Consider the following 27,333-nt stretch of genomic DNA (forward strand, 5'->3'; position numbering starts at 1 on the left):
CTTTCCCTTGTCCTTCCCTCACTTCTTCCTTTCTTCCTCCATGAATAAGCTCAAATATGCCTGCATCTCTTTTATTAATAATGCTAGATATATTTTACTATTTTTATGTTTTGAAGGGAAGAGTGCCTAAGATTCTCTCCCTGACACACCCCCAACTCATGCATGCACACACTCTCTCTCTAAATAAATAAAATCTTTTAAAAAGACCCCTAACTGACTGAGCCACTCAGGTGCCCCAATAATGCTAGATATATTTTAATTCTCAACAATTACAGATCTTTATTTTTTTAAAAGATTTTATTTATTTATTCGTGAGAGACACAGAGAGAGGCAGAGATATAGGCAGAAGGAGAAGCAGGCTCTTCCTGCTCAGGGAGCCTGATGCAGGACTCGATCTCTGCACCCAGGGATCATGCTCTGAGCTGAAGGCAGATGCTCAACCGCTGAGCCACCCAGGCATCCCACAGATCTTTATTTTTAAAAGCAGAATTATGTCACTATGTGCTTATTACCAAGACTCTAATGTTTGATAAGACCATAGTATGTTCATGTATATGTGTAACTTATATATTCAATTATAAAAAGTATCATTTATTAATGTATTTTTTGGTAAAGCAGATTTTCCTATTATTTTAAAGATTTTTAGGAATAATAAGAGAAGTAATATATGTACAAAATGATATAGGAACTCTTTGGGAATTATGTTTGGAAGGCTTATCTAACATTTTATATGTATTTGTTGGTTGGCAATAGTGGCTACTTGGTAAGCCAGTACTAAGGTGACTTTTAATGCAAATACTTTTTGTAATTTATTGGATTGGGATAAAGGCTGATCAAATAAAATGACCTCGCAACCATTTTAAACTAATATGTCAAAATGAATATAAAATTCAACAAAGTGCTATTGGGTTAGGGGTGTTTCTGAGACCTAAGAAGTGAAGGTGTTATTGAAAGGATAATGCATAAGCACTTTGGTATCTGTAATCAAGCATGAAATAGTTATCTAGCAAGGGAAATTATACATATGTTTTCTTGTGTGTTTTCTGAGATGACAGAGTTCTCCAGGATTCTTGGGAAAATATCTGGGGAGGAGGAACATCAAGTTCCAAAATACTTTCTCCTTTGGGGGAAGTGGAGTTGGGTGGGTGGAGTGGGTGTTTAGCACTCTGTATCTGGGCCCTGTTGAGGGTTCCCATCACACTTGCAGGTCTTTGTGTGATTCACCTGGATGAAATAGAATTGAGAAAATAAAGTATTTCATTTAAAAATCTCATTTTCTATTATCTTTTTGAAGTCAGGAGAGGGAGAAGGAGTGTAAAATGGAAAGGAAAGAGGAACAATTACATTTAACACCAATTTCATCATGAGTCGTAGCATCTTAGAATTGAAGAGAGCAGAGTTTATCTTGTTTAGCCTCTTTTTCAAGTGGAAATTCCTTTTTTTTTTTTTTTTTAAATTTTTTTTTTCATTTATTTATGATAGTCACACAGAGAGAGAGAGAGGCAGAGACACAGGCAGAGGGAGAAGCAGGCTCCATGCACCGGGAGCCTGATGTGGGATTCGATCCTGGGTCTCCAGGATCGCGCCCTGGGCCAAAGGCAGGCGCTAAACCGCTGCGCCACCCAGGGATCCCCTGGAAATTCCTTTTTTAGTTTTTCTGGCCAATGGCCATGCAGCCTCTGTTTGAAGAATTTAAATATTTTCAGTGATAGGTAACACATTACTTTGTAGGTTATTTCTGTTTCAGAGATTTCTAATAATTGACCATGCTGGGAAAAATCTACCTTACTTGTCTTCTGGAGCAATATAAAATAATGCTGCTGCTACACAGTGATTTTTGAAGATATCTTCCATTTTTTTCTTCCAAATTTTTCTGGGCTTTTTGAAGTTAAAATTTTAAATTCCTTCAATCACTATTTAAGCTTTCAGTATTCTGAATAATGTTTTGATTCTCTCCAATTTTCAAAAGCCCTTAAAACATTTATTTATTTATTTATTTATATATTTATTTTTAAAGATTTTATTTATTTATTCACGAGAGACACACATAGAGAGAGGCAGAGACACAGACAGAGGGAGAAGCAGGCTCCATGCAGGGAGCCCGATGTGGGTCTCGACCTCGGGACTCCGGAATTATGCCCTGAGCCAAAGGCAGAGGCTCAACTGCTGAGCCACCCAGGTGTCCCACCCTTAAAACTTTTAGAAATCAAAGTATAGCATACAAATAAAAATATACAATTCGTAAATGTGCAGCCACATAAATTACCATAAAATGGTAACTGTGTGAAAGTATAAACTTGATATACAGTAATTTTATTTAGCCAAACTGAAGAAGAAAAAGTCTCTGAAGTGCATGTTCATTTCAGTTGTGACATTTACAAAGCACTTTTTTATGCAAGGCACCACTTTAAATGTTATGAAGGGCATAAAATGAATTACGGATCCCCACCAACTGACCTTATATATCATCTCTAAGTCTGCCCCTTACACTGCTGTTAAATCCACAGCTCTAAAATCTTCATTTCCTTCATAGTCTGCTCACAAATCATATCCTGTGATTTCCTGTTTCTTAAGACATCCCCAGAAATTGTTGCAAGATGCTTTTCGAAGTTCTTAACTAGCAGTGATGATATTTGGCAATCGTGTGGCTAACATTCATGTCCTGTGAACATGACCTTTGAATTTCTGCTGTTATCCATAGAATTGATAATGAGAGATAAGAACACTAGGTGTTTTAGAGAGTAAGCCATGCAGTTAGTGGCTCACAGGGGTCTAGAAAATAAATTTCCTTATCTCTGGTCCTTTTTTTTATTCCCTCACAGTCCACAAAGTGTGACTTCAAAATTGCAGAGGTATTGAATTTAAGGACCCCATGAACAATGAGTACAGCCTCAAAAATCTCGTAGGCGCACCTCATGATTTCGTTGTTATGAATTTCATATAAAATGAGGTACTGCTGCTCTTGATCTTGCAAGCTACTACTGTTACACTCCCAGGAAGTCTTTGAGGTCTGAAGCTTGTGTTTAGGTTGTAAGGGATCATTTATTCCTGAAACATTTACAGTAGTGCTTTTATAAGGCATGTGACCAAATCATAATATGTGCCTTTAGCAATGAAGGAATGAAGGTTGTTGATTATCAGTAGGAAACTTGAATGTTCTACACTTGAAATTGGGATACAAAACAAAACAAAAAGCTAAAGATTACCAGATCTCAAAGGGAAAAATTAGTAATCTATGAATAATAAACAGAGAAAATATTTTCAAAAGTCAGGGTGTCAAATACCTCTGAGATTAGTTTAACATATATGATCTGCACTTATATATGGCAGATTACCTAAATTCAGACTGACCTTGGCCACTGTAGAGGGTAATATTTTTGAAAGAATGAGCTGTATTAAAACAGTTTCTGCAATGTATTAGGCACAAATATGCTTTCCTTCCACGTTAGGCATGCAGAACTTTTTCCCACCTGTTTATTTTTCCTTAAACAAACATATTATCTGATATAACTAGTCCAAAGAAAATTTTCTCTTCCTCTACGTGAATGAACTCCCCTCTTACCCTTTTCTAAATCCGGGAGCTCTAATGTAGTTCTTATATTACATCCATGTCACTTTTTGGAATCACTTCAGTAGTATACTGCCTTGAATTATTTTAAAACAGTTAATCACCTTCTGTTTCAGTCAGTTTTTTCCTTTGACAGTTTAAATTATTTTCCAAATACAATATATGATAATACAAACTGGACTCTCCATGCAATTATGAGGATTGAAATGAAAAACAAGCTTTGTCTTAGAGTCTTTTTGGCTATAAAACATGGCAAATTTAACAATGTTTCATCAAGTCTGTACTGTAGTTCTTATGACAGTTATTGCATACTGTGGTTGTCTTTTCTTTTCACCACTGAAAAATTCCATTTTTTTGAATGGAAAGCTCCTAATGAATTGGTTCAGGGTGTCCAAAGTATAAAGAAGAGGGTTTCTAATGAATGGATTTATACTTACTCTGTGGTAAAGATACTAGGCTCTGGAGTCAGATTTTTTAGATTTATCATTGAGCTCCTTTAGATTAATAGTTGGAGCACTTTGGGAAAATAATATGCCCTTTCTGGGCCTTAGTTTCCTAAGTTGTGGAATGAGGGTGAGAATGGCTCCCACTCATTGACTGTTGGAATACTTTAAATGAGATGGACTATGTGATGTGTTTCATATGGTGCTGTACTTAGTGCTTAATATTGGTCATTTATAAGATTTACACATGAGATTGTTATAGAAAATAGCAACCTTTTCACATGGTTAATGAGAGGAACCACCAGGAAAGACTTAACAGGTAACTGATTTTTAGTGTACAGATGATAAAACAGAGACAGCTTATTATCACCATCTCAATTATCTAAATAATATAAAGTATTTAAATCATAAATCAGGTTAACCTTCTAATCTGACCAATTTCTCACATGGCATTATTTAATGTGGAAAATTTGTGCCACTATGACTTATTTTTGCCTAAATTTTAAGTTTATCTGGTTTGGATATTTACTAAAATTTTTCATTTGATGGATTTTTCATGATAGAAAATGTACCATGTTTTGTGCATTATGAAGTGCAAATAGTATGAATAAATAACTATAAAAAATGTTGGAGTTTGAGGACTTTATATACAACTTCTCTGTTCCTCACTTAAATATGGAACCAATTGAGAGAAAATTCTAAAGTGAGGTAGAATGAGAAAGTGACATTGACTCTCAAACAGAAAAATCTATACCAGATGAATGGCCTAGGTTGGAAGCAAATGTGTTTACCATCACTATCTTTTTTCCCAGGCTAGAATTTAGAACAAATAACCTACAAGAAGTTTTGTTCCTTGGAAAGGACTTTTATGTAGACTCACTCTACCACTTCATACTTACAGCTTTTGCTTGATTAGTTCCACCTAATCAAGAGATGCATGGACCACTAATTTGCCCATTTCTATGGAGAGGCATTAAGGGTAGAACAACACAATTTTTTGTTTTTGATCAAGAATTTCTAAGTAAATATAAGAGAAGGGAGGGTAGGGATGAACCTGAAAGGTATGCCTATTGAAGTTAAAATATGGGATGCCTGAGTGGCTCAACAATTGAGCATCTGCCTTTGGCTCAGGGCATGATCCCGGGATCCGGGATTGAGTCCCATATCAGGCTTCTTGCAGGAAGCCTGCTTCTCCCTCTGCCTGTATCTCTGCACCTCTCTCTCTCTCTTTCTCTCTCTGTCTCTCATGAATAAATAAATAAAAAATCTTAAAAAAAAACTTTCTAAGAAAAAAAAAGTTAAAATACTTGGCAGGAATGTTGTCAATCACTGCAGTTGTGCAAGATTATCTGAGAGGCCCAAGCCTAAGAAACAACATAACAAAATAAATACAATATATAAACATGGAAAGGAAGAATCCAGAGTATCAGTAATAGGCAGTGATATCATTTCTTTTAAAGTTCAGGAGAACTAAGTGAAAGATCAGTAAAACTACTAAACAAAAAAATTTTTAAAGATTTTATTTATCTATTCATGAGACACACAGAGAGAGTGGCAGAGACATACCCAGAGGGAGAAGCAGGCTCCCTGTGGGGAGCCCAATGTGGGACTTGATCCTAGGACCCCAGGATCATGACCTGAGCTGGAGGCAGACATTCAACCACTGAGCCATGCAGGCGTCCCAAAACTGCTAAGAAAATTTGGTTGGGGGGGATCCCTGGGTGGCTCAGCAGTTTAGCGCCTGCCTTTGGCCCAGGACATGATCCTGGAGTCCCAGGATCGAGTCCTGCATCGGGCACCCGGTATGGAGCCTGCTTCTCCCTCTGCCTGTGTCTCTGCATCTCTCTCTCTCTATGTCTGTCATGAATAAATAAATAAAATCTTAAGAAAAAAAAAAAAGGAAAATTTGGTTGGGAGACCAAATATCAGATTTTTGCCTTATGCCAGAGAATTCCAAGATAAAAGTTTACATATAAAAAATAATCAACCATTAGTTACAGGTTGAAGAGAGATAAATCTAGTGGCCCTGATAGCTAATCTCTTTCTATTTCAGTTGCTTCACAGAGAACTGATTCCGCAAGGCTGAGTTAGTTCAACAGAACAGTTCCTGGGGTCCAGAGGCTCCCCCTTTCCAACAATGCCATCCCCTGAAGGGGGGGGGAGATCTCCACTGTTACAGATCACATCAGGTTCCCTTGCCCCTTAGACTCATAAATATGTGAAGTATTGCTGAATGTTGGCCATTGCCCCTGTGTGCCAAAATGTTGGCCACCTGAGAATGGAGAGCTGGAGGTGGTGTGTGCTCTACTGCTTCTCTGCCTATCAGCTTTCCTTTGATAACCTGGTTTCTGTCTGCACTGTGCAGTGCTGGTGGCATGTGCCCATAACCCCTGTGCTCACAAAGTTATAAGCAAATGTTTATATGCTATTAGAGTAAAGAAGATCTCTAAGGATGACATGAATGCCAGCCACATTGAAGGCAAGTAATTATAAAATTGAGTAAATCTTTTAGTATGTTACAAGTCCCAAGATGAAAATTGAGGATATAAAAGGACAAATGTGAAAACTGCATGTAGTGTATTTTCCATATCAATTTTATTTCATTCTTTAATTAATTCTATTTAATTATTATTATTATTATTATTATTATTATTATTATTATTATAAAGATTTTGTTTATTTGACAGAGAGAGAGAGAGAGCACAAGCAGGGGGAGTGGCAGACAGGCAGAGGGAGAAGCAGGCCCCTTGTGGAGCAGTCAGCCTGACTCAGGGCTCGATCCTGGGACCCTGGGATCATGACCTGAGCTGAAGGAAGATGCTTAACTGACTGAGCCACCCAGGCACCCCTTACATATCAATTTCAAAAGTCATATTTCTTAATAGAAATTTTAGGAATGCATAGGAATATGTGGGCAAATGTCCAAAAAAAAATGTCCAAGTTTCTGGTGAGTACCATATAAATGCATGATACAGAATTTGTAAATTAAAACAACAATGAGACACAATTTTTGCTTCTCAAATTGGACGTATATCTGATAATAACTACAATTTAGTGTTGAAGTCAGAGGTGATCACATATTACTATTGATAGGAGCATTTTGGCAACATATGGCAATAAATAGAAAATGTGTATATCCTTTAATCACTTATAGGAATTATTTTAAGGAAATATTTAAGAATATGTTTAAGAAATTCTCTGCTGGACTATTTATCGGTGCATTTTTTTATTATTCCCTCTATATAGATATGGATATAGATAGAGATTTTGTTTAAGGATTATTTACTTGACAGAGAACATGAGCAAGGGAGAGGCAGAGAGAGAGGAAAAGGGACAAGTAAACAAACTCTCCACTGAACAGGGAGCCCAACACAGGGCTTGCTCCCAGGATCCTGAGATCATGACTTGAGCCAAAGTCAGACACTTAACAGTTGGTTAAGGCTCCCAGGTACCCCTATCTTATCAATGGACACTTGGACTGCTTCCATAACTCAGCTATTATAAAAATGCTGCTGTAAACATAGGGGTGCATTTATCAATTTGAATTAGTGTTTTCATAATTTTTGGGTAACTCTGTGGTAGGACAATTCCTGGATCACAGGTAATTATTAAATTAAAAATTTTTAAGGAAACTCCATACTTTTTTTTCACAGCAATTGTACCAGTTTTCATTCCCACCAAGAGTGCATGAGGTTTCATTATTCTCCATATCCTTGCCAACTCTTGTTTCTTGTATTTTTTATTTTAGCCAATCTGATGGGGGTGAGTTGATATCTCATTGTAGTTTTGATTTGCATTTCCTTGATGTGTGAGGTTAATCATCTTTTCATGTTCTGTTGGCCATCTGTATGTCTTCCTTAGAGAAAGATCTCTTTATCTCTTCTGCTTAGTTTTTTTTTTCTTCTGCTTAGTTTTTAATTGGATTATTCTTTTTTCTTTTTTCTTTCTTTGTGTGTGTGTGTGTGTGTGTGTGTGTGTGTGTGTGTTGAGCTGTATAGTTCTTTATATTTTTGGATACTAACCCTTCATCAGATATGACATTTGCAAATATCTTCTCCCATTCAGTAGGTTGTCTTTCAGTTTTGTTGATTGTTTCCTCTGCTGGTGCAGAAGCTTTTTATTTTGATGTAGTTCTAATAGTTTATTTTTGCTTCTGTTCTCTTTGCCTCAAGAGACATATCTAGAAAGATGTTGCTACAGCTGATGTCAGAGAAATTACTGCCTGTGCTTTCTTTTAGGGTTTTTATGGTTTCAGATCTCATATTTAGGTCCTTCATCCATTTTGAGTTTACTTTTGTATATGGTTTGAGAAAATGGTCCAGGTTCATTCTTTTGCATGTAGCTGTCTAGTTTCCCCAGCACCATTTTTGAAAAGATTGTCTTTTTCCAATTGCACATTCTTGGCTCCTTTGTGGATTACTAATTGACCATATAATTGTGGATTTATTTCTGGATTTTCTATTCTGTTTCATTGGCCTATGTGTGTCTATTTTGCACCAGTACCATACTATTTTGATTACTATAGCTTTGCGATATAGTTTGGAATCTGGGATTGTAATACCTCCAGTTTTATTCTTGTTTTTCAAGATTGCTTTGGCTACTCAGGGTTTTTTGTGGTTCCATTCAAATTTAAGGGTAATCTGTTCTAGCTCTGTGAAGAATGCTTGTTAGTATTTTGATAGGGATTGCATTGAATTTGTAGATTGCTTTGGGTAGTATGGACATTTGAATAGTATTTGTTCTTCCAATCCATTAGCATGGAGTATCTTTTCTTTAGGATTTTATTTATTTCTTCATGAGAGGCACAGAGAGAGAGGCAGAGACACAGACAGAGGGAGAAGCAGGCTCCTTGCTGGGAACCTGATGTGGAATTTGATACTAGGACCAAGGATCATGACCTGAGCCAAAGGCAGACGCTCAACCACTGAGCCACCCACATGCCCTCACAGAAGGAAATTTTATTTAAGAAACAACACCTTCTTCTCTTGCCTAACCTTCCCCCAAAGCCCTATTATTATGTACAGACAAGTCAGAAGTTCATAGTCCACAGCATTCTCCCACAAAGAACATTCCCAAATATCACTTTAGGTGCTGGGGAGAGTTCATCTTGGGCTGACCTACCACAGAGCTCCTGGGGCTGCCTGCCCTAGGCAGAGGCCAAGGCCCGTACTCTCCTGGCCTGACTGGCATTATCTGTTGACACACGTCTTCAGAGGCTTCAAACTGATGGGAAGATTTAAGAAGTCATCTTCTATTTCATTATGTTTTCTTAACCAGCACTTAACTGCCACAATAAAGGACTATGCTACTTGCATCCCACAATTTTAGACACATCATCTTTTTTTTAAATAGTTCTCCCATTTTTCTTTTTTAAATTTAAATTTAATTAGTTAACATATAATGTATTATTAGTTTCAGAGGTAGAGGTCAGTGTGTATATTGATTTTATATCATATGACCTTACTGAATTTATTAGTTTTAGTAGTTTCTTAGTACAATCTTTAGAGTTTTCTGTGTATAGTATCATGTCATGGCAAATAGTAAAAGTTTTACTTCCTTACCAATTTTGATGCCTTTTATTTCTTTTTCTTATCTGATTGCTGTGGCTAGGACTTACAGTACTGTGTGAATAAAGGTGGTGGGCATAGACATTCTTGATCTTAGGGAAATAACTCTCAGTTTTTCACCATTGACTCTGATTGGTAGCCTGAATTTTTCATATATGGCCTTTAATATGTTGAAGTATGTTTCCTCTAAACCTACTTTATTGAAAGTTTTTATTATGAATGAATATTATCATTTATCATGCTTTTACTGCATAAATTAAAATGACCATATATTTTTTATCCTTCCTCTTATTGATGTGATGTATTATGTTGACTGGTTTGTGAGTCTTGAGCCAGCCTTTAATCCTGGGAAAAACTCTGCCTGATAATGGTGAATGAGTTTTTTAAGGTATTGTTGGATTTGGTTTGCTAATATTTTGTTGAGGATGCCAGTCTACTGTGAGAGGGGACCTGCAGCCCAGGCTAGTATGGAGGGGACACATCCACAGATGAGCAGCAGGGCAGGGAGTACTGTTAGCAAGCTAGGTGAAGAGTGTTTGTGATGCACTGGTTCCCTAAGGTATATGTATATCTAGGCTCAGGGCAGGAGAGGGAAATGGTGCCTGCTAGCAATTTTGCTCTTGGAGAAGTCTCCCAAAGATCCTTGCCCCTCCAGCACAGACTCTGAGATTAGTGAAGAAATCTTGGTCCAGTATACCCCAGGCATTTTTCAAACTGCTGCTTCTTTTTTTTTTTTTTTAAATTTTATTTATTTATGATGCGGGGGGGGGGAGAGAGAGAGAGAGAGAGAGAGGCAGAGACACAGGCAGAGAGAGAAGCAGGCTCCATGCACCGGGAGCCCGACATGGGACTCGATCCCGGGTCTCCAAGATCGCGCCCTGGGCCAAAGGCAGGCGCCAAACCGCTGCGCCACCCAGGGATCCCTCAAACTGCTGCTTCTATGCTGTATCTCCCTGTAGCTGTTTGTTGTGTTGTCTCTTTCAGGGCAAGGACTCAGTTCTCTATCACACTCCTGGCTCTCTCAGAGCTGAGCCTACTGTTTTTAAAGTTCTAGGTGTTAAGTCCCACTGATTGTAGTCCACCTCTCTGGTTTTCAAAGCCAGATGTTATGGGGATTTGTCTTTCCTGTGCAGGTTCCTGTGACTGGTGCCTTGTATGGGGTCTGTTCCTCTTCTCTGAACCTGAGGCATCCCCTCCCTCCTGTGGACAGTTGCATGATTCATTTAGCTCTGGATCTGTCTCTGCCCTTAGTATCCCCTTCAATGTGGCTTCTTCTCTACATTTAGCTCTGGGGAGTCTGTTCTTTGGATCCTTTTTTGGGTTATTTACACTGATGTGGTTTTTATCTAGTTGTATCCATGTAGGACAAGGTGAGCTTAGGGACCTCCCACTCCACCATCTTCCCTGGAAATCTCAGTGCATTATTTTTTAATTTAGAAAAGAAATGGATAGCACCCTAAATTTCAACAGTGGAGAATTGCTTAAATAATGATTCAGCCATATGATGGAATATTATATAATTATTAATGAAGTTTTAGGAAAATACATAATAGCTTAAAAATGCTGTCAATGTAATTAAAGAATAAAAAGCCCCATCTATCTTATTATATCACCTAGGAATGCTATTCACAGAAGCCTGATTATCTCTAGATGGTGGAATTAGGGGACCTTCATTTGTTTTTCTTCATTTCTTTGGGCTTTTTCCCCCAAAAACTTATTGCTGTGTTGCTTGGTATAGTCACAAAAATAAAATAATCACTGCAAAAGGAGCATGTGTGTAAAATTACTAAAACTTAAAGATTTAAACCAAAGATTTCACTTGTTGAAACCATTGTCCTCATGCTCAGCAGACTTAATTCCCTTGAATTAGATTTGTCCTAAAGCAGTGAGGACTCAATCTGAAGAAAAATTTATAGTGTCAGACACATGATCTTAAAAGGGCTTATATTTCAAAAGCTGGATTTTGCAGGGAGGAGATATTTGAGTGTCAAAGGCTAAAAGCTTGAGGTACTCAGTGCATATGTAAAAAATGACAAAGTGGAGGTAAATATAGACTGATGCAAATTTTTTTGGCCCAATAATACAATAAAAGTTTGGTTAGCTGACAGTAAGAGAAGAATTGCAACTAAATTTGACTAGTCATCACAGGTGGGTCCCTGGGAAATGGTCCAGTACCCTACCCTCTGGGCACAGCTTGATATATGGTAGTAGCAAGTCAAGATGATTGAAACTCAATACATGTTTTAGGAAACTCTAGAATAGAAGGATCTCTACCTAGCTTCCCAAAGTCTAACCTGTGTTGTAGGCCTCCTGGAAATACTTCTTGTCCAGCATGGTACCTGGGTAGCAGCAAAGAGTAAATGGGGGGCTTGATGATGTGGCATGAGGGCAGACCCTAAAAACTTAAAGGGCTCTTTAATTCATCACTTGGAGGAAACAATGAGCTGAGTGGGATTGGCAACTGGAAAGCAAAGAGGAACACCCATATTTCAAGCTGAATGCAAGGACAACACTAAAAAACCAGAGTATGAATTGTACCAAAGTATGAATTGTGTATCACATAGAAAGACCAGATGGATGGATGTCAGTGACTTTGGCTTGGATACCTGTCACCCGAAGTCTCACCAGTGATATCAGAAGGAAAATTTTCCCCCTAGGAGAATGAGAAGGAGAATTATGTTTAAACTAGAACAAAATAACTGCATTTATTTTACACTGGTAAGATACATGTTTTGCCACCAGTGAAAATGGAGGCTCACAAGGTAAATGAAGTTCATGCAAAATTCATACCTCAATTAAGATAGACATGGTTGTTTATAATTCTACTTGAGGTCATGTTAAAAATAATTTATTCATATTTTAGAAAGTGGTAATGAGATGATTTTCATTGAAGAGATACTTCTGTACAAATGTATTTTCTTTTGAACATGTACTTTTCAACCAAATGCTTAATAAGCATGTGTGTGACTTTATTTTCCAAAGGTAAAAGGTGACCTTAAGGGAGAAGGAAAATACCAAAATGATTTTCCTAAAGTGTTTTCATAATAATTGTTTCTCCTTAAACATAAAGGGAGCTACACTAATACATCTTACTCTGAATACAGACTGGAAAAGTGAAAAACTAGGTTGTATAGCCAACAGGAAATAACATTATGAAATACTCTTATTGACGTTACTATATCACCTTTTAAGTAAAAGAGAAAGAAATAAATGTCAGGAATGTGTTTTCAAGAATGAGGTTTTACTTGTGGCATTTTATTCTGGTTCTAAATATAACCTGAAATGAATAAAGGATATTTGTTTTTTTATTAAAAACAATTTAAAGTTACCTATTTGATAATGTAACATTACTTTCTTCTTTTTTTTCTTTTTTGGATCTCTTTATTTACAAATAACTTCAAACTAAAAAGAGACAAAACAATACTGAAAACACCTATATGCCCTTTACCCAGATTCACATATTGTTAGCTATCATTTTTAATGGCATTTTTCAAAAATTTTAGCGTGCTGAGCCCTGAAACAGAAGTTAGGCCACATTGTTTTGTGTGTTTCATAGGCAATTTCCCTGTTTACCATGGTTTTCAGGGGAGCATGGCTTCCTCCAGTCTACAGAAGTCCCCTTAAGGCAATGGGGGCCAGATCATCTTTCTTTTGTAATCCTAAGAAGGGCCATTCCACTTGTTGAAAGAAGAGTCAAGGAAGCTCTCAGCTATTGTAGCAAATGAATAAACTAAAAAATGATAAACAAATGAATAGTGTAAGCAAATAAATAAGTCTAAATAATAGGTATATATTTCAAAAGTGGGAGTTTCATTCTTCAACCTCACTGTTTCTTCTGAACTAACAGTATCTTATAAATCTTTCCAAAAATAAATATGATATATATTTATGATATATAGCCATTTCTATAGTGATAGTTATAAGGTTGTAGAGAGATGCAGAAGTATAAATACACCTGTAAATAGGATTATAGGTATAGGTTTAAAAACCTATACCTATAGTGTATATATATATATATATATATATATATATATGTACTCTTTTGCAGCTTGCCCTTTCCATATAACATATATGCCTGAACTAGCTTGTGACATTAATTCATGTAACTCTGCCTCAGCCTTTTTAAAAGTAACATAATATTGCTTTGTATGGATATGCCATAATTGTTTGACCCATATCCTAAGCATTTATTTTTTTTCTCCTTTTCCTTTTTGCTGTTATATAAGTAACAAACAAACATTTGCTGTGTAACTCCATTTCTTATCTGAGGTCTCCTGTAAAATAAATTTATAGCAGGGTTATTTGTGCATGTAAATTTTGATAATGATTGTTAAATAATTTTTATAATCATCGTTTGAAATGTATTGTCTTTGGCAAGTAGTATGTATTCAGTATATATTTGTAGAAGGAGGAAGGAAAGGAGAAAGGAAAAAGAGAAGGAAGTCAGGCAGGCTGGTCTTTGGGGAACAGTTTCCTTTATTTAAGTGAAAGAGAAAGGGGCCTCCCAGTGAAGATTGTGATTGCCTTTTCTTACCAACTTTCTATTGTGCTTCTGAATCTTTTGATTTCTGTACTTTTAAAAATATTATGAGCTTTTTGTATCTTTCAGAGGCCAGCTTTAATGTTGTAGAAGGTTATAACAAATATCGGAAAGAATGTAATAAATAGGATGTTAAATATTTTTATCATATGGCTCTGTCATTCCTTCAACTTCGTCTTTTATCACACTTGCAATTTTTTTCAGTCTTTCTCCTCTGATAGACAAGAAGCAAGGAGAACTATCCAGATAGATCATGCCTCTCTTATTTGTCAATGTATTCTCTACTTTACAAAGATGTCTGGGTGCTCAGCAATGTTAAAGTAAAAAGTAGAGGGACAGAATTAGAGTGTGACAGAAAGAGATAGAGATAGAGATAGAGATAGAGAGAAATAGACCTAGAGAAAGAGATAGGGAGACATAGAAAGTAAGAAAGAGAAGGAGGGATAGAGACAGGGAAGAAAGGAAGGGAACAAGGTTAGAACTGTAAACGTAGGAGATATACATAAACATGAATGGTGAGAAAGAAAAAAAAAAAAAAGCACCAAGCTAAAAGAATCTCAGTATTTAATGATTTCAGAATCAGAGAAACATTGGATCATTTCCCAGAAGACCAAAGTCAGTGTCCATAGCTGGGCTTCTGACTGCAAGGTAAAAGCTATGAGAGTCCAGCATAAGGATTATTTCAAGGGTTTGTCTTATAATTTAAGTTGTGCAAAGAGAACTGAGCAAGGAAAGGTGAAATACCTACTTTCTATTACCTGATGCTGTGAGAATGGAAATGTAATTTGTAATTACAGTCATGAATCCATCATAGCAGGGGGAAGCATAGAGATTGTGCTAGACTAGGAGCCCATGTAATATAACAACATAAAGGCTTTATGAAGTTGTTTGCTTATTTTTATTTTAAAGTGTAATGGAGTAGAGACATTTATAAAATATTTTCTAGCTTAAATTTCTATTTGATTCTACTACATTATAACTATATCTTTATATTTCTATATGTGTATATATACATACACATATGTCATACATATTCTTACGTAATTACAATGGATGGAGACACTTTAAAGAGATAAACTATCTTCAATTTTATACCATTCACAAATGTTGTTAAACTTAAATAATTAGGAAATAGATTATTCAATTTATAAGCTTCTTGCTGCTTCTACCTCACTATCTCTCAGTATCTTCTTTTTGGGTCATGTGTCTCTCTTCACCAACATTAGAAAATGAGTTCATGAAGGGAAAATAAATAATCAAATAAGTAAGAGCAGGCTGTATGGTTTTTGTTCATTTTACTTTATCAATATTCTCATACATATGTATACAGTTACTTATGACCAATTCCAGTACCACCAGAGGATGAGATTCAAATTATACTTTAGTCTACGGCCATACCACCCTGAATGCACCCAATCTCATCAAATTATACTTTAATAGGACAATTTGTTAACATATGGAACATGATGCCTTACTTGAAATTCCTCTCAATTTATTGGAGTTAAATCAACAGGAGTCTGATATTCTTCATACCTTGAAGAAGCAACTGGCAGAAAGTAGTGCCCATGGAAGTTTCCTTTACAAGTTAGAAAAACATTTTGGCTTCATCCTACATATACTGCACTCCAAGGTCTGTTGCTACTGTTTTCCGAATTACTCACTGGCTTGATGAATGGCAGTTACAAGTAGAGCTTTTAGCGCAATGTACAGATGTTGATATTTTCCACAATTTTCTTGGAGTAAATGGAAGGCTTTCATATGAAAAAAATCATTTTGGATGTAAGAAAAGAACTTAGATTTCCACTTTTTAAAAGATCCATACATCTTCTACATTTTTATTCTTTTTTTTTTTTTTAAGAAAGTTTATTTAAAGAACCTGTCTTCCTTGGCATTGATGAAAAACAGATGTTACCTAATGGGATGAAGCCAGAGGTTTAATGAGTAATAATAGAGAGTTAGAATAATCATGTTGGAAGTCAGAAATGGGGTAGAATTTTTATATAAAACTAGATAACACTAACGGTGTCTGTGTGTGAGTCTGTGTATAAAGAGGCGGGGAGAGAGAGGATGATGAAAAGGAGAGAGAAAAAGGAAATGTTAGGTGAAATGTTTCATGATAAAATTCAGTTCTACAAATGACTTGGGATTTACCTACCTTTTAGATTTATTTTAATTGTGTGTTTGAAGTTCACATAGTGTGTGAGACTTTTAAATCAGAGCTTATAACTCAATATAAAGAAGTGTATGTATGGATGAATTTCCTGGAGAAGTTTCCAGGGACTTTTAAAATACATGTATTTGCTTTTAGGATATATATGTTTGCTATTTGAGTTCCTCACTATGTCCAGAAACTTAAGGTTGTGTTAGGAAAAAAAAAGGTTTATATTATTTTAAATAATGTAAATTTGTAAATAAATAGGACCCTTGCCTTGTGTGTAATTATTTACACTGGCAAAACTGTACTGTGAAATCAGAATGATATCCATAGTTATCAAAGTACTATTTTCTATGATCTCATTTAATTGTGTTAAGGAATCTTGAGAACACTGTCATTCTGTTCATGCAAATATTTCCAAGGTTGGGAAACTATGTGGTGAGAGTAAAGTTGTTTTAGAAAATATTCTTTTAGAAATGTTTCATAGTTTGGTTTATAGGGTTTATTTATTTAAGTGTAAAGATTTTCACTTTTCTTAATGTTTCAACAGAATATTTCTTTACTATTAGATTAATTTCAATCTTGATAATAAATGCTAATTTTATTTTTATTTCTTGTTTATTTTTGAAGTGGGCCAAAGTAATAATGAAATGTACAGTAGTTTTTTTGGAGCAGTTTTAGTTTTACAGCAAAATTAAGAGAAAGCTATAGAGATGTCCCATATACCTTCTGCCCCCACACATGTACAGCCTTGCCATTATCAATATCCCTAGGGGTATATTTGTTACAACTGATGAACTTCATTGACACATCATAATCACCTCAAATCCAGTTTTGCAATCCAGTGCATTCACTTTTGGTGTTGTACATTTTATGGATTTGGACAAATATATCACAACATGTATCTATCATTATAGCATCATACAAAATATTTTCACTGCCCCCCCCCCCCCAATCCTCTGGGCTATGCCTATTCACCCATTCCACTTAATCTCTAGCAGCTTCTGATCTTTTTACTGCCTCCGTAGTTCTGCCTTTTACAGAATGTTATATAGTTAGAATATAGTCATATCGTCATTTAGTATGTAGCCTTTTCAGATTGGCTTCTTTCACTTAATAATATGTACTTAATTTCAGTCTTATCTTTTTCTTGACTTGATAGCTCATTCCTTTTGAGTTCTGAATATTCCATTGTCTGGATGTACAATTCATTCATCCATTCACCTACTGGAGGACATCTTGGTTGTTTCCAGGTTTTGGCAATTATGAATAAAGCACATCATCTGTGTGCGGGTTTTTGTATGGACGTAAGTTTTCAGGTAAACATGAAGGTGTGCTATAATTTTTTCATGATGCAATTAATTTTGCTATGTTTTTTTAATTTGGTATTTGTGGAGTTTTAAAATAATATCTGTTTTATGTGTGGGAGTATGGTTTGATTGCTTTCCAATGACACCTAGCCTGTCTATAAATTTGCATGCTTGTATGCCACATTCTGAGTTTTTGTGTCCCTGTCCCAAGTAATGGATTTTGTCTGGTAAAATGACTTTGTTTGAATTCAGTCCATAAATGACCCTCATCATGATAAAGTGAAAAGAAGCCAAAAATTCTAAACTGTGTTTGAAACAAATCAAATGCATTTTAGTAGTTCTGTCCTGCTAGTCATATCTGGGTGCGATTTTCCCCATAGGAAATTGCTTGAGTTTAATAAAAAGGCTGAATAATACTCATTAGTGTCTGTGGATTTTCAGACAGTCTGTGTACTTATGTGACTTTTATAGTTTATGAGGTAGTTCTTTTTTTTTTTTTTTTTTAGTTTATGAGGTAGTTCTAAGTAATTTATTAATTGGGGCAGCCCGGGTGGCTCAGCGGTTTAGCGCCACCTTCAGTCCAGGTCGTGATCCTGGAGACCCGGGATCGAGTCCCATATCCGGCTCCCTGCATGGAGCCTCCTCCCTCTGCCTGTGTCTCTGCCTCTGTGTGTGTGTGTGTGTCTCGTGGATAAATAAATAAAATCTTCTAAAAAATTATTAATTGAAGAGATTCTGGTTTCTCCCTTAATAGCTTCTCTTTTTGATGACATTAGGAACTTCTTTAATAGATGATCTACTAAAAATAAATAATATCGGTGAGGCTGGTATTGAGGGAAATGAGAGTCTGTTTTCTATTCATAGAAGACATTACCCCGATTTTGCTGGAGTGAATAGCCTTGAATTCATCTGAACCCTCAGTTTCCCCAACTGGACATAGTACTAAAGTGGTGGAAAGATGCACATTTAAGGAAAAGAAAACAACTTTTTCCTCCAGCTTTATTAGGGTACAATTGACAGAAATTGTATATATTTAAAGTGGACAGTGTGATGATTTGATAAAATATACATTGTGGAATGATTGATCCCCAGAATCTATTCATCTTATAACTGAGTTTATGCCCTTTGACCATCTTTCCATTCCCCCTACCCCCAGCTCCTGGCAACCACCATTCTCTCTTTACTTTGATTATTTTAACTATCCACATGTAAGTGAGATTATCCAGTATGTATCTTTCTGTATCTACCATATTTCACTCAGCATAATGTCCTTGAGATTCATTCATATTGTCACAAATGGCAGGATTTTCTTTTTTTTAATGGATGAGTGATATCCTATAATAAATTTTTCTGGCTGAATAATATATATGTATAATACATACATGCAGTTGAATATTATATATACAACATACTCTTTATCCATTCAATTGTCAATGGACACTTCAGTTGTTTCCATATCTTGGCTATTGTGAATAATGCTGCAGTGAACATGGGAGTACAGATATCTCTTTCACATCCAGGTTTCATTTCCTTTGGGTATATACCCAGAAATGGGACTGCTGGATCATATGGCAGTTATACTGTTAATTTTTTGAGGAATTTCCATACTGTTTTTTTTATAATGACTATACCAATTTATGTTCCTACCAACAGCTGTACAAAGATTCCCTTTACTTCTTACTAACACTTATCATCTCTTGACTTTTTGATAATACCATTCCAATGGGTGTGAGGTGATATCTCATTGTACTTTGGTTTGCATTTTCCTGATGATGAGTGTTGTTAAGCACATCTTCATATACCCATTGTCCATCTGTATGTTTGTGGGTTTTTTGGGGCTTTTTTGGAAAAATGCCTATTCAGTGCCTTTTCCCACTTTTTAACCAGATTATTTACATGCTGTTGAGTTGTATCAGTTCCTTATATAATTTGGATGTTAATCAGATATGTGGTTACGTGGTTTTCAAATATTTTCTCCCAAAAGGGAATAAATTCTAACAAAATGTTATGCTACTTTAATGCCTCTAGACCAATAGCCACTTCTTGTTTTTTTTTTTTTTTTTTTTTTAAAAAGATTTTATTTTTTTAATTTTTTTTTATTTATTTATGATAGAGAGAGAGAGAGAGAGAGAGAGGCAGAGACACAGGCAGAGGGAGAAGCAGGCTCCATGCACCGGGAGCCTGATGTGGGATTCGATCCCGGGTCTCCAGGATCGCGCCCTGGGCCAAAGGCAGGCGCCAAACCGCTGCGCCACCCAGGGATCCCCACTTCTTGTTTTTATCTCCTAATCTATCTTGTGTATTTCCTACACTTCTCATCACATACTTCCTTATGTTGTAGTAATTAATACTTTACATCTATCTTCTTTTATATTTTTAATATTCTTTAACTCAGTTTCTAAGCATATCAGCTTAAAAATAACAGTACAGAATGTTGGTTTAGTCAATGTAATTTAAAATATTAAATATTCTAAAAGATATATAAAAATATCTTAATGTTTTATCAGAATGGACTTAAAGCTAAAAAATCTTTTGGGATCTTATTTTTGATAGTATAAAATCTACAAAAGTGATATAAACCTCAAAAACCTGTAGTTCTTGTTAAATGATAATTATAAAGGTGTTTCTACCCAGGTTGCTATCTTAAATCTTGTTATTAGCCTAGAAACTTGCTAGCAGATGGATTTTATCAGTCATGGTTAAATTACTCTGGGTGGCCCATAATCATTATGTCATCATCAATTGCAGGATGAGCTGGTCACACTATTTGTAATTTCACTAAGTTGTTCTATCAGCTCTCCAGAAGTCAATGCAAATAAAGAGTTCCAAACCCCTTCAGAACACGCTGTAAATCTTTGTAACTTCATGGCCAAATGGTAAACCGCAGGACCACATGAATCAATTCCCTTGAGACTGTCGTGTTATTCCTGTCAAACTTTTCTTCCCTCATTCATCAGCTGGAGGCTTTCATCTCCTTTTAAAGTCATGGCCTTTCAAGTAGGGGTGAAATTACACCTGTCAGTAATAAATGTTCCCAGTACTCTCTATCACTCTGTCATTTCACAAAAGAAATTAAAAGGAAGCAGAGCCTATTCCATTTTTATTTGGTACCACTTTTGTTTTTTCTTTCTCTATAGTACTTTTAAATACCTTCCAGTTACATAGTTGTCGAGAGTATTTTTTAAATATCCACCTAAATTGAGGAATGATATCGAAACATTGGGGAAATTAGCTTCTGTGTGAGTTATACTTATATTCAATAACTACATTAAACTTATTTGACAGAGAGATTTAGCTGTATACATAATCTACAATGGCAATCTCAATGTGCCCCTTAGTTGTGCTCGCTTCAGCAGCACATATACTAAATGTGCCCCTTAGCACACTTGTTCTGTTTATTTTTTCTACATTACACTCTGATAACTTTGTGGGTGCTTGTAATACCATACAGCAGGTGCACCTGGGCAGCCGCGATTTTATTTACATAGAGAACAGAGTTAATGTTTTATCAAATGCAGGCCACACCTGGGTTGGGACATTAGTAGGAAGCAGAGTTCAAATCAAAGTTGCAATTTGCACTTAGGCTGATATTTGAACTCCATTGAGCAAACTCTTTTGAGTTCTCTTCAAAATTTTGAGGACTTGGTCTCTTAACTCCCCATTAACCAAAGGATGAAAGCCAGAATACTGAATACATTAGCTATAATGCTAGTACTCACTATGGTAGGTCTTGCTTTAAGCAATGAAAATAACTGAATTGTGTTATTACTGCCCACATCATACACAGTGCCAGGCAGAGAACGCTTTAAAAACAAAATGTGTTTCTTTTGATGTACCTGAGTGTGAGGGATAAAGTTTTAATCAATGCCCTAAAACTGAACTAGAGGAACAAATAAATATTGTGTGAACTTCACAGTTCAGTGATGATGGTCATACCCTAAAGGTTTGTTGTTGGTGGTGTTGATATCTCTTAAGGAGAAATAATGTTTGTGCCGGTTGTTTTTAGCTTAAGTGATACAGCTGAGAATATGTGAATACAATTAGCCACCAACAATCACTAGCAAAACATCTTTACATTAACAGAACATACAGGAAATATTTAATTCCTCTATTTCTGTTTTGTTTTTTACCCTGTTTCCCCTTGTCTTCTTTCCCATAAGGAGAAAAATAACATGTAAACTAAAAATCAGAGTCTAAAACTTAATAAGAAGGATGGATTAACCCCGCTTGTTACTAAACTAAAGAATTTATCTCAAAAGCACAATGTGAATTTAATTTGTCTGGAAATGATTACATTAGAGTTTGATGAGGAAAAAACCTGAAGTATCTTATCAAGCCTAATCAAGTAATATCCTTATTTATAGAATCAACTTCATCCATATGTAAGGCTGGTAATAAATTACTATTATTTAATAATTGTGTTTTGTGAAATATCTCTCTGAATAAATAATTTGTGAAAATTGAATTATCCCTATTTGTTACCCAGATCATCTTTGTACTGAGTTGTCTTCTGTAGTTCAAGTTAAAGTGTTCACTAATACTTCAACTTAAACAGAGGTTGAACTTAATGCTCTCAGTCCTCTGAATTAAATATGAAATGCTTCTGATCATGCCAAGCCCTAACATTGTGGCCTTGGACTTTCACTCCAAATCTTCTATTTCATACATGAATCTTAACAAGCTTGTTTACACCTCTAACAAGCTGTTGTATTCACCTTTATAAGGTAAGAAGCATCAAATTAAAAGAATTATGTAAAAAAAAATTAAAAAAAATAAAAGAATTATGTACCATAGTTAGAAAAAGAAAGATTAACAGCCAAGGAGAGAAGGGAAAAGTCACAGTGATGTGCTGGACATGTTAGTGGGCTCTTGCACATGTGTCATCACATTTAATCCCTCCAACCCTTCATGTGGCACATTACTTATTTTGTAAATAAGTATGCTAAGGCATATAGCATCTGGCAGGCAATTGCCCCAAAGCTAGTAAGCAGCAGAATTGGCACTTTTTTTTTTCAAGATTTTATATATTTATTCATGAGAGACACAGAGAAAGAGAGGCAGAGACATAGGCAGAGGGAGAAGCAGGCTCCACAGAGGGAGCCCAATGAGGGACTTGAGCCAGTGGTGAATGTTCAGAGATGATGTCAATCACCTATACAAGTTTAAATGTTGTCCAGTATATTTGTTGGAGCAACAAGTAAAGAATTCATTTTAGGAGGATCCATAGAAATTGTTAAAATATCCAGAGCCTTTGAAATATTGTCATGATGTCTTTTCTGGAACCTATTTTACATATTTTTGTTGTTCTTGCTTGAATCATTTAACTCAGAAACTGATGTAGCACCTATCATGTCTCAAATAAATCTAAATGATTCTTTCAACTCAATTTATAATAAGTCCAAATTACATTATTTTCCCATTTTCTCTCCAATATTACACATGTGTCACATTATGTATATGTCACCTCCATAATGACAAGTGCAGATAATAGCACTTGTCCATCCCCCACCCCTACCTGCCAAATTTCAGCTGGCTTTTATGTTTTACTGATATGCACATATACCACATTGCAGTATTTTACAAAAGGAACCTACAAATAATCTGCATAAAAATCACCCATGTTACTTTTGTAGAAAGCTGAATTAGGTCTTCGGGGATTGGGGTTTAAGAGCACAAAGTCTGCGAACCAGTGCCTTTCGGTTCAACATTTCCCTTCGTACTTTAAGATGATGATGCTTTGCAGCAAACTACGTTTTACAATCCATCTGCACCTGCAAAGACTAATGCTTGACCAAAACACTGTTGACTGAAACAAAAATAATGGCGAAAACCAAAGTCTGTCTTCAGCTTATTAATGATCATTGTTGGCCGTGCTCTTCCCTATACCTTTGCCACAGAAAAGCAGGTAGGCACATGTTTGATTCATTCTCTCCAATTCTCTTAAGTATTACATTTGTTCCCAAATTAATATGGAGCTGGGTTTTGTTAATTGATGCTGTTGTTCTATAATTTGTATTCAATTTTTCCTCTCCTATATGTATAACATATTGATTTACAAGTTAAACTCAACCCAAAGTAACCTTAATGTCAGTTTGCACTGAAGTTATGCTATTCTTTCTATTTTAATGGGGAAATTTTTGATTAAAATTAACTGCTATTTTAGAATATTTTAAGTCTCAAGACGTCACTCAAAACAAATGGAAAATATGTTCCTGACAGAGAATGTCCTAAAGGTGCATTTGTATGACAAATAATGATCTGATTCCAGTGGCTATGTCTTTTGGAGAGATGACGGACAGTCATGCCAGTGGTGAGGCACTGACTCTCAATTAAGGTGTTTCTATTGAAAAAGGAGACTTTGATGAAATAGACATCACAGATAGTGTAATTAGGGAAGATGGCTCTGATTATGATATGGGTAATTGGGAAAAACTGGGACCAGATCTTCTGCTGGAGAAGCATAGGTTCTATGCATTCTTGGAAGTCTGGCTACCCTCCAGAAAGCTTAGGGGGCAAGGTTAATATAGTTTAACAGAGAAATTAGAGGATATGGACAGTGCTTGTGTTTGTTTAAACTTGGAAAATTAAATGCTGACAATTGCTGGCAGTGTGGCTCTTTCTAAATGTGCTTACAAGTATTGAACTTCAATGAATTAGTTCCATTTACCAAAAATTTTATAAAAGCATTGCATGCATACACATGCTATTAAAATGTTGTTTGAAGCTGAAGTATTTCAAAATGGCTTTTGATCAGAAGAGAAAAACACTATTTTCAAGTCAATGTGCAGGATACAATTTTGTTGCATTTATACCAAAATCTTATCAGTATAATTATAGCCTCAACTTTTCCATTTCCTTACTAATATATTTAAATGTGTGTCAACTAATTTTATTTTAAAGACCATGTTATATTATGGGTTTCTAGAATGGTGAAGAGTATTAAAACTTTGTTTGTATTTTGATATTTGAAGATCTCTGTATTTTTATTGCATTAACACTTTCCTGTCCTCTGTATAGCCAATAAATTCTGGCTAATCCTGAGAACCAAAGCTCCTAACATTTATTAATATGAGAAAATTAGTTTACCAGACCTTGGGAACTCTGATTTGAGTTTAGGGGACTGCAAACACAGTGCGCAATTTAGAAATTACTGGCTATTTACTCGTCAAACATTGTTCATTGACTAGGTAAATAGTGATATGGAAGCAAACTTGTTCAAGTACAAAGTAAATAACAATGTGTTTAATTTTTTCCTAATATTTCCATCTATTTATAACAACTTATTATGGGCTATTGGAAGTCAAACTTTTTTACAAGGTAAATCTTTGGGAATATTTTAATAACTAACTGCAGTCTATTTTGAAATAGGAAACTGACACCACTGATACCCCCTGGGGTTGGCATGCACCTCAAAACTTATAGATAAATACATAAATAAGTAAATAAATAAATAACAATTAAAATAATAAAATAAAAAAGAAATTTCTAGCAAAGATAGTTTAGAAGTAATATGTGTCTTTCATATTACTAATTCTCCCCACAAAGGAGAGCTATTTCTTTTAACTGATCAATACAACCTCAGTTATTTCACATCTTAACCTCACATAAATTTTTTTAATGTCATATTGTATTATTTTGAATCCTGTTTCCATGTAAGTTTTGTGTGTGTTCCCAAGTAAACTGTAAATTTTCTTCTCTATATTGTGGGTGCCAACCCTGAAACCTGACTGGAGTGGTCCTTCTTTGTGAGCCTAGGCCTTCTAGCTATTCCTAGACATATAAAATGATGATGAAGGTTTAAGAATCCCTGATTATATATGAAGAATCTCATGGTCATTGATGAAAGTCAAGTCTGGAAGGAATAAGCTTTACTTTTCCAGGTCTTTGAGAAAAAAATAAAAGGTAGAATGAGGTAGACTTCTTGGAATTAAGGAGTAAGAGGTATCACATGAAGTCAAGTTTTTTTTTTTTTAAGAAAAAAACATTATCTACAACATGTAAAAATTTTATTTCATACCATGTAAGTAAAGAGAGTGGACAGTTTTTCTCAAACAGATACATGGCACTTAAGGACAACCAAGTAGGTAATTTGATAATTATTCAATATTGAATTCAAAGAATTCAAGAATTCTTTCAAGTTGTGATCAAGTCTTCCTGTATTCAGAAGTTTACCATGATACAAAGAGGGTGAGGAGATACATACTGTGTTAGAAAAAAAGGGACATATATAAAAAAAAATTTAGAGGTAAGATGATATGAAGTAAGGCCTATAAGGCCTTAGGAGATAAATTGGGAACACAAATTTAAATCATATGAAAATAATTGAGGGAGCAGGAAGGGAGTTCTTTTTGAAGGGTCTTGCAGCCAAATCAGCCACATGAACTCTCATTATGTCCATGGTTTTTATTACTAATAAACTAAAAGAATGCATTAAATTTTCCCAATCCAATTGAGGATGAGGTAGCTAATAACAAGTGGATTTTTACTTAGTGTAATGAGGGTATAATATATTATAATAAAACAGGCTATTAGTTAATAACTCAAAATAAATACCTTCTGATAGTAGAAATAAAACTTTAATTTAAAGCATACGTGAAACCATACTTAAAATTATTCACTAAAAAATAGAAGAAGTATGACGTATTTATATGTAGTATATATTACTCTTTTTGTGTTCCTGGACCCAAATCCTCTGTGTGTGTAGGCTTACCCAACAAGCAGTTCTTGGACACCCTACTGTCCAAGAATTCAACTCATTTCTGACACTGTCTACCTAGAGATAGCATCAGATTCCATGGGCAAAGGGCTCAGTCCCACAGACTGCCTTCTACCTCAGATGCCAATCACAAAGTCAGGTTATTACCTGTAATTGTGACCGACTGACTCTGAATTATTGGTTCCCATGACCCCTTCTTGGGTTCAGTTAATTTGCTAAAATGGCTCATGGAACTCAGGAAAAGTTATTTATTCACTAGATTACTGATTTATTATGAAGGATATTAAAAAATACAAATCAACAGCCAGATGAAGACTGGAGTAGAGTCGGTTTAGATGAAATCCTGAATGAAGAGGCTTCTGTCCTCTGGAAGCTTGGGGCCTGGCATGGTGGCACCTAGAAGCTTTCTGTTTCCTTGATCTGGAAGCTCCCAGAACCCTCTCCTTTTGGGTTTTTATAGAGGCATGATTGATTAACTCATTGGCCAATCATGATTGATTCAACCTCTAGCCTCTCTGCCTCTCTGGAAATTTGGGGTAGAACTGAAAGTTCTAATCCTCTAATCATGATTGGTTCCCTGGGAACCAGCCCCATCCTTGTGGGTGGGGTCCAAAAGTCACTTCATTAACATAAACCCAGTTATGGTGGAAAAGGAGTTTGACATGGCATCCATTTCAGCTTTATGGCTCTGAAGCATTTTTAGGAATTGAGGAAGGCTCCCATTACTTTTAAGGTAAGAAAATTCCAAGGCTTTGGGGAACTGTGAATCAGGAACTGTGAGTAAAGGTCAAATTTATGAGTCGGCTTCTCCCTCTCCTCCTCCCACCTCCTCCTACTCATGGGCAAGCGTGTGCTCTCTCTTTCTCAAATAAGTAAGAACTTCAGAAAAATTTGAAAAGAAAGGATTAGTTTACTTTCAAAGTAAATATTTGTGAAAGATTCCCACTCCACTTCACACTTTTCTTCTGATAAGTTAGGAATAGATCACCTATCAAAACTCATTGAATCAAAATGCCACAGAGTGGCAGTGGCCT

The 27,333-nt window shown here is 35.6% G+C and overlaps 1 protein-coding gene across 16 annotated transcripts in view; it reads left to right on the top strand.

The window, feature by feature from the left end:
* The window catches only part of CFAP299 (cilia and flagella associated protein 299), a 622,454-nt gene that overhangs the window by 247,062 nt on the left and 348,059 nt on the right, over window positions 1–27,333 (top strand). The window contains exon 6 of one of the 16 annotated variants that reach the window (XM_049105121.1): window positions 17,436–18,085. The exons of the other annotated variants lie outside the window; for them this stretch is intronic. Coding sequence (XP_048961078.1) covers window positions 17,436–17,456 — 21 coding nt within the window. The 3' untranslated portion in view covers window positions 17,457–18,085. Of the gene's footprint in view, window positions 1–17,435; window positions 18,086–27,333 lie in introns of those variants that run through there. 16 annotated transcript variants of the gene reach the window in all.

This window comes from Canis lupus, chromosome 32 (assembly GCF_003254725.2).
Source record: "Canis lupus dingo isolate Sandy chromosome 32, ASM325472v2, whole genome shotgun sequence".
Lineage (NCBI taxonomy): Eukaryota > Metazoa > Chordata > Mammalia > Carnivora > Canidae > Canis > Canis lupus.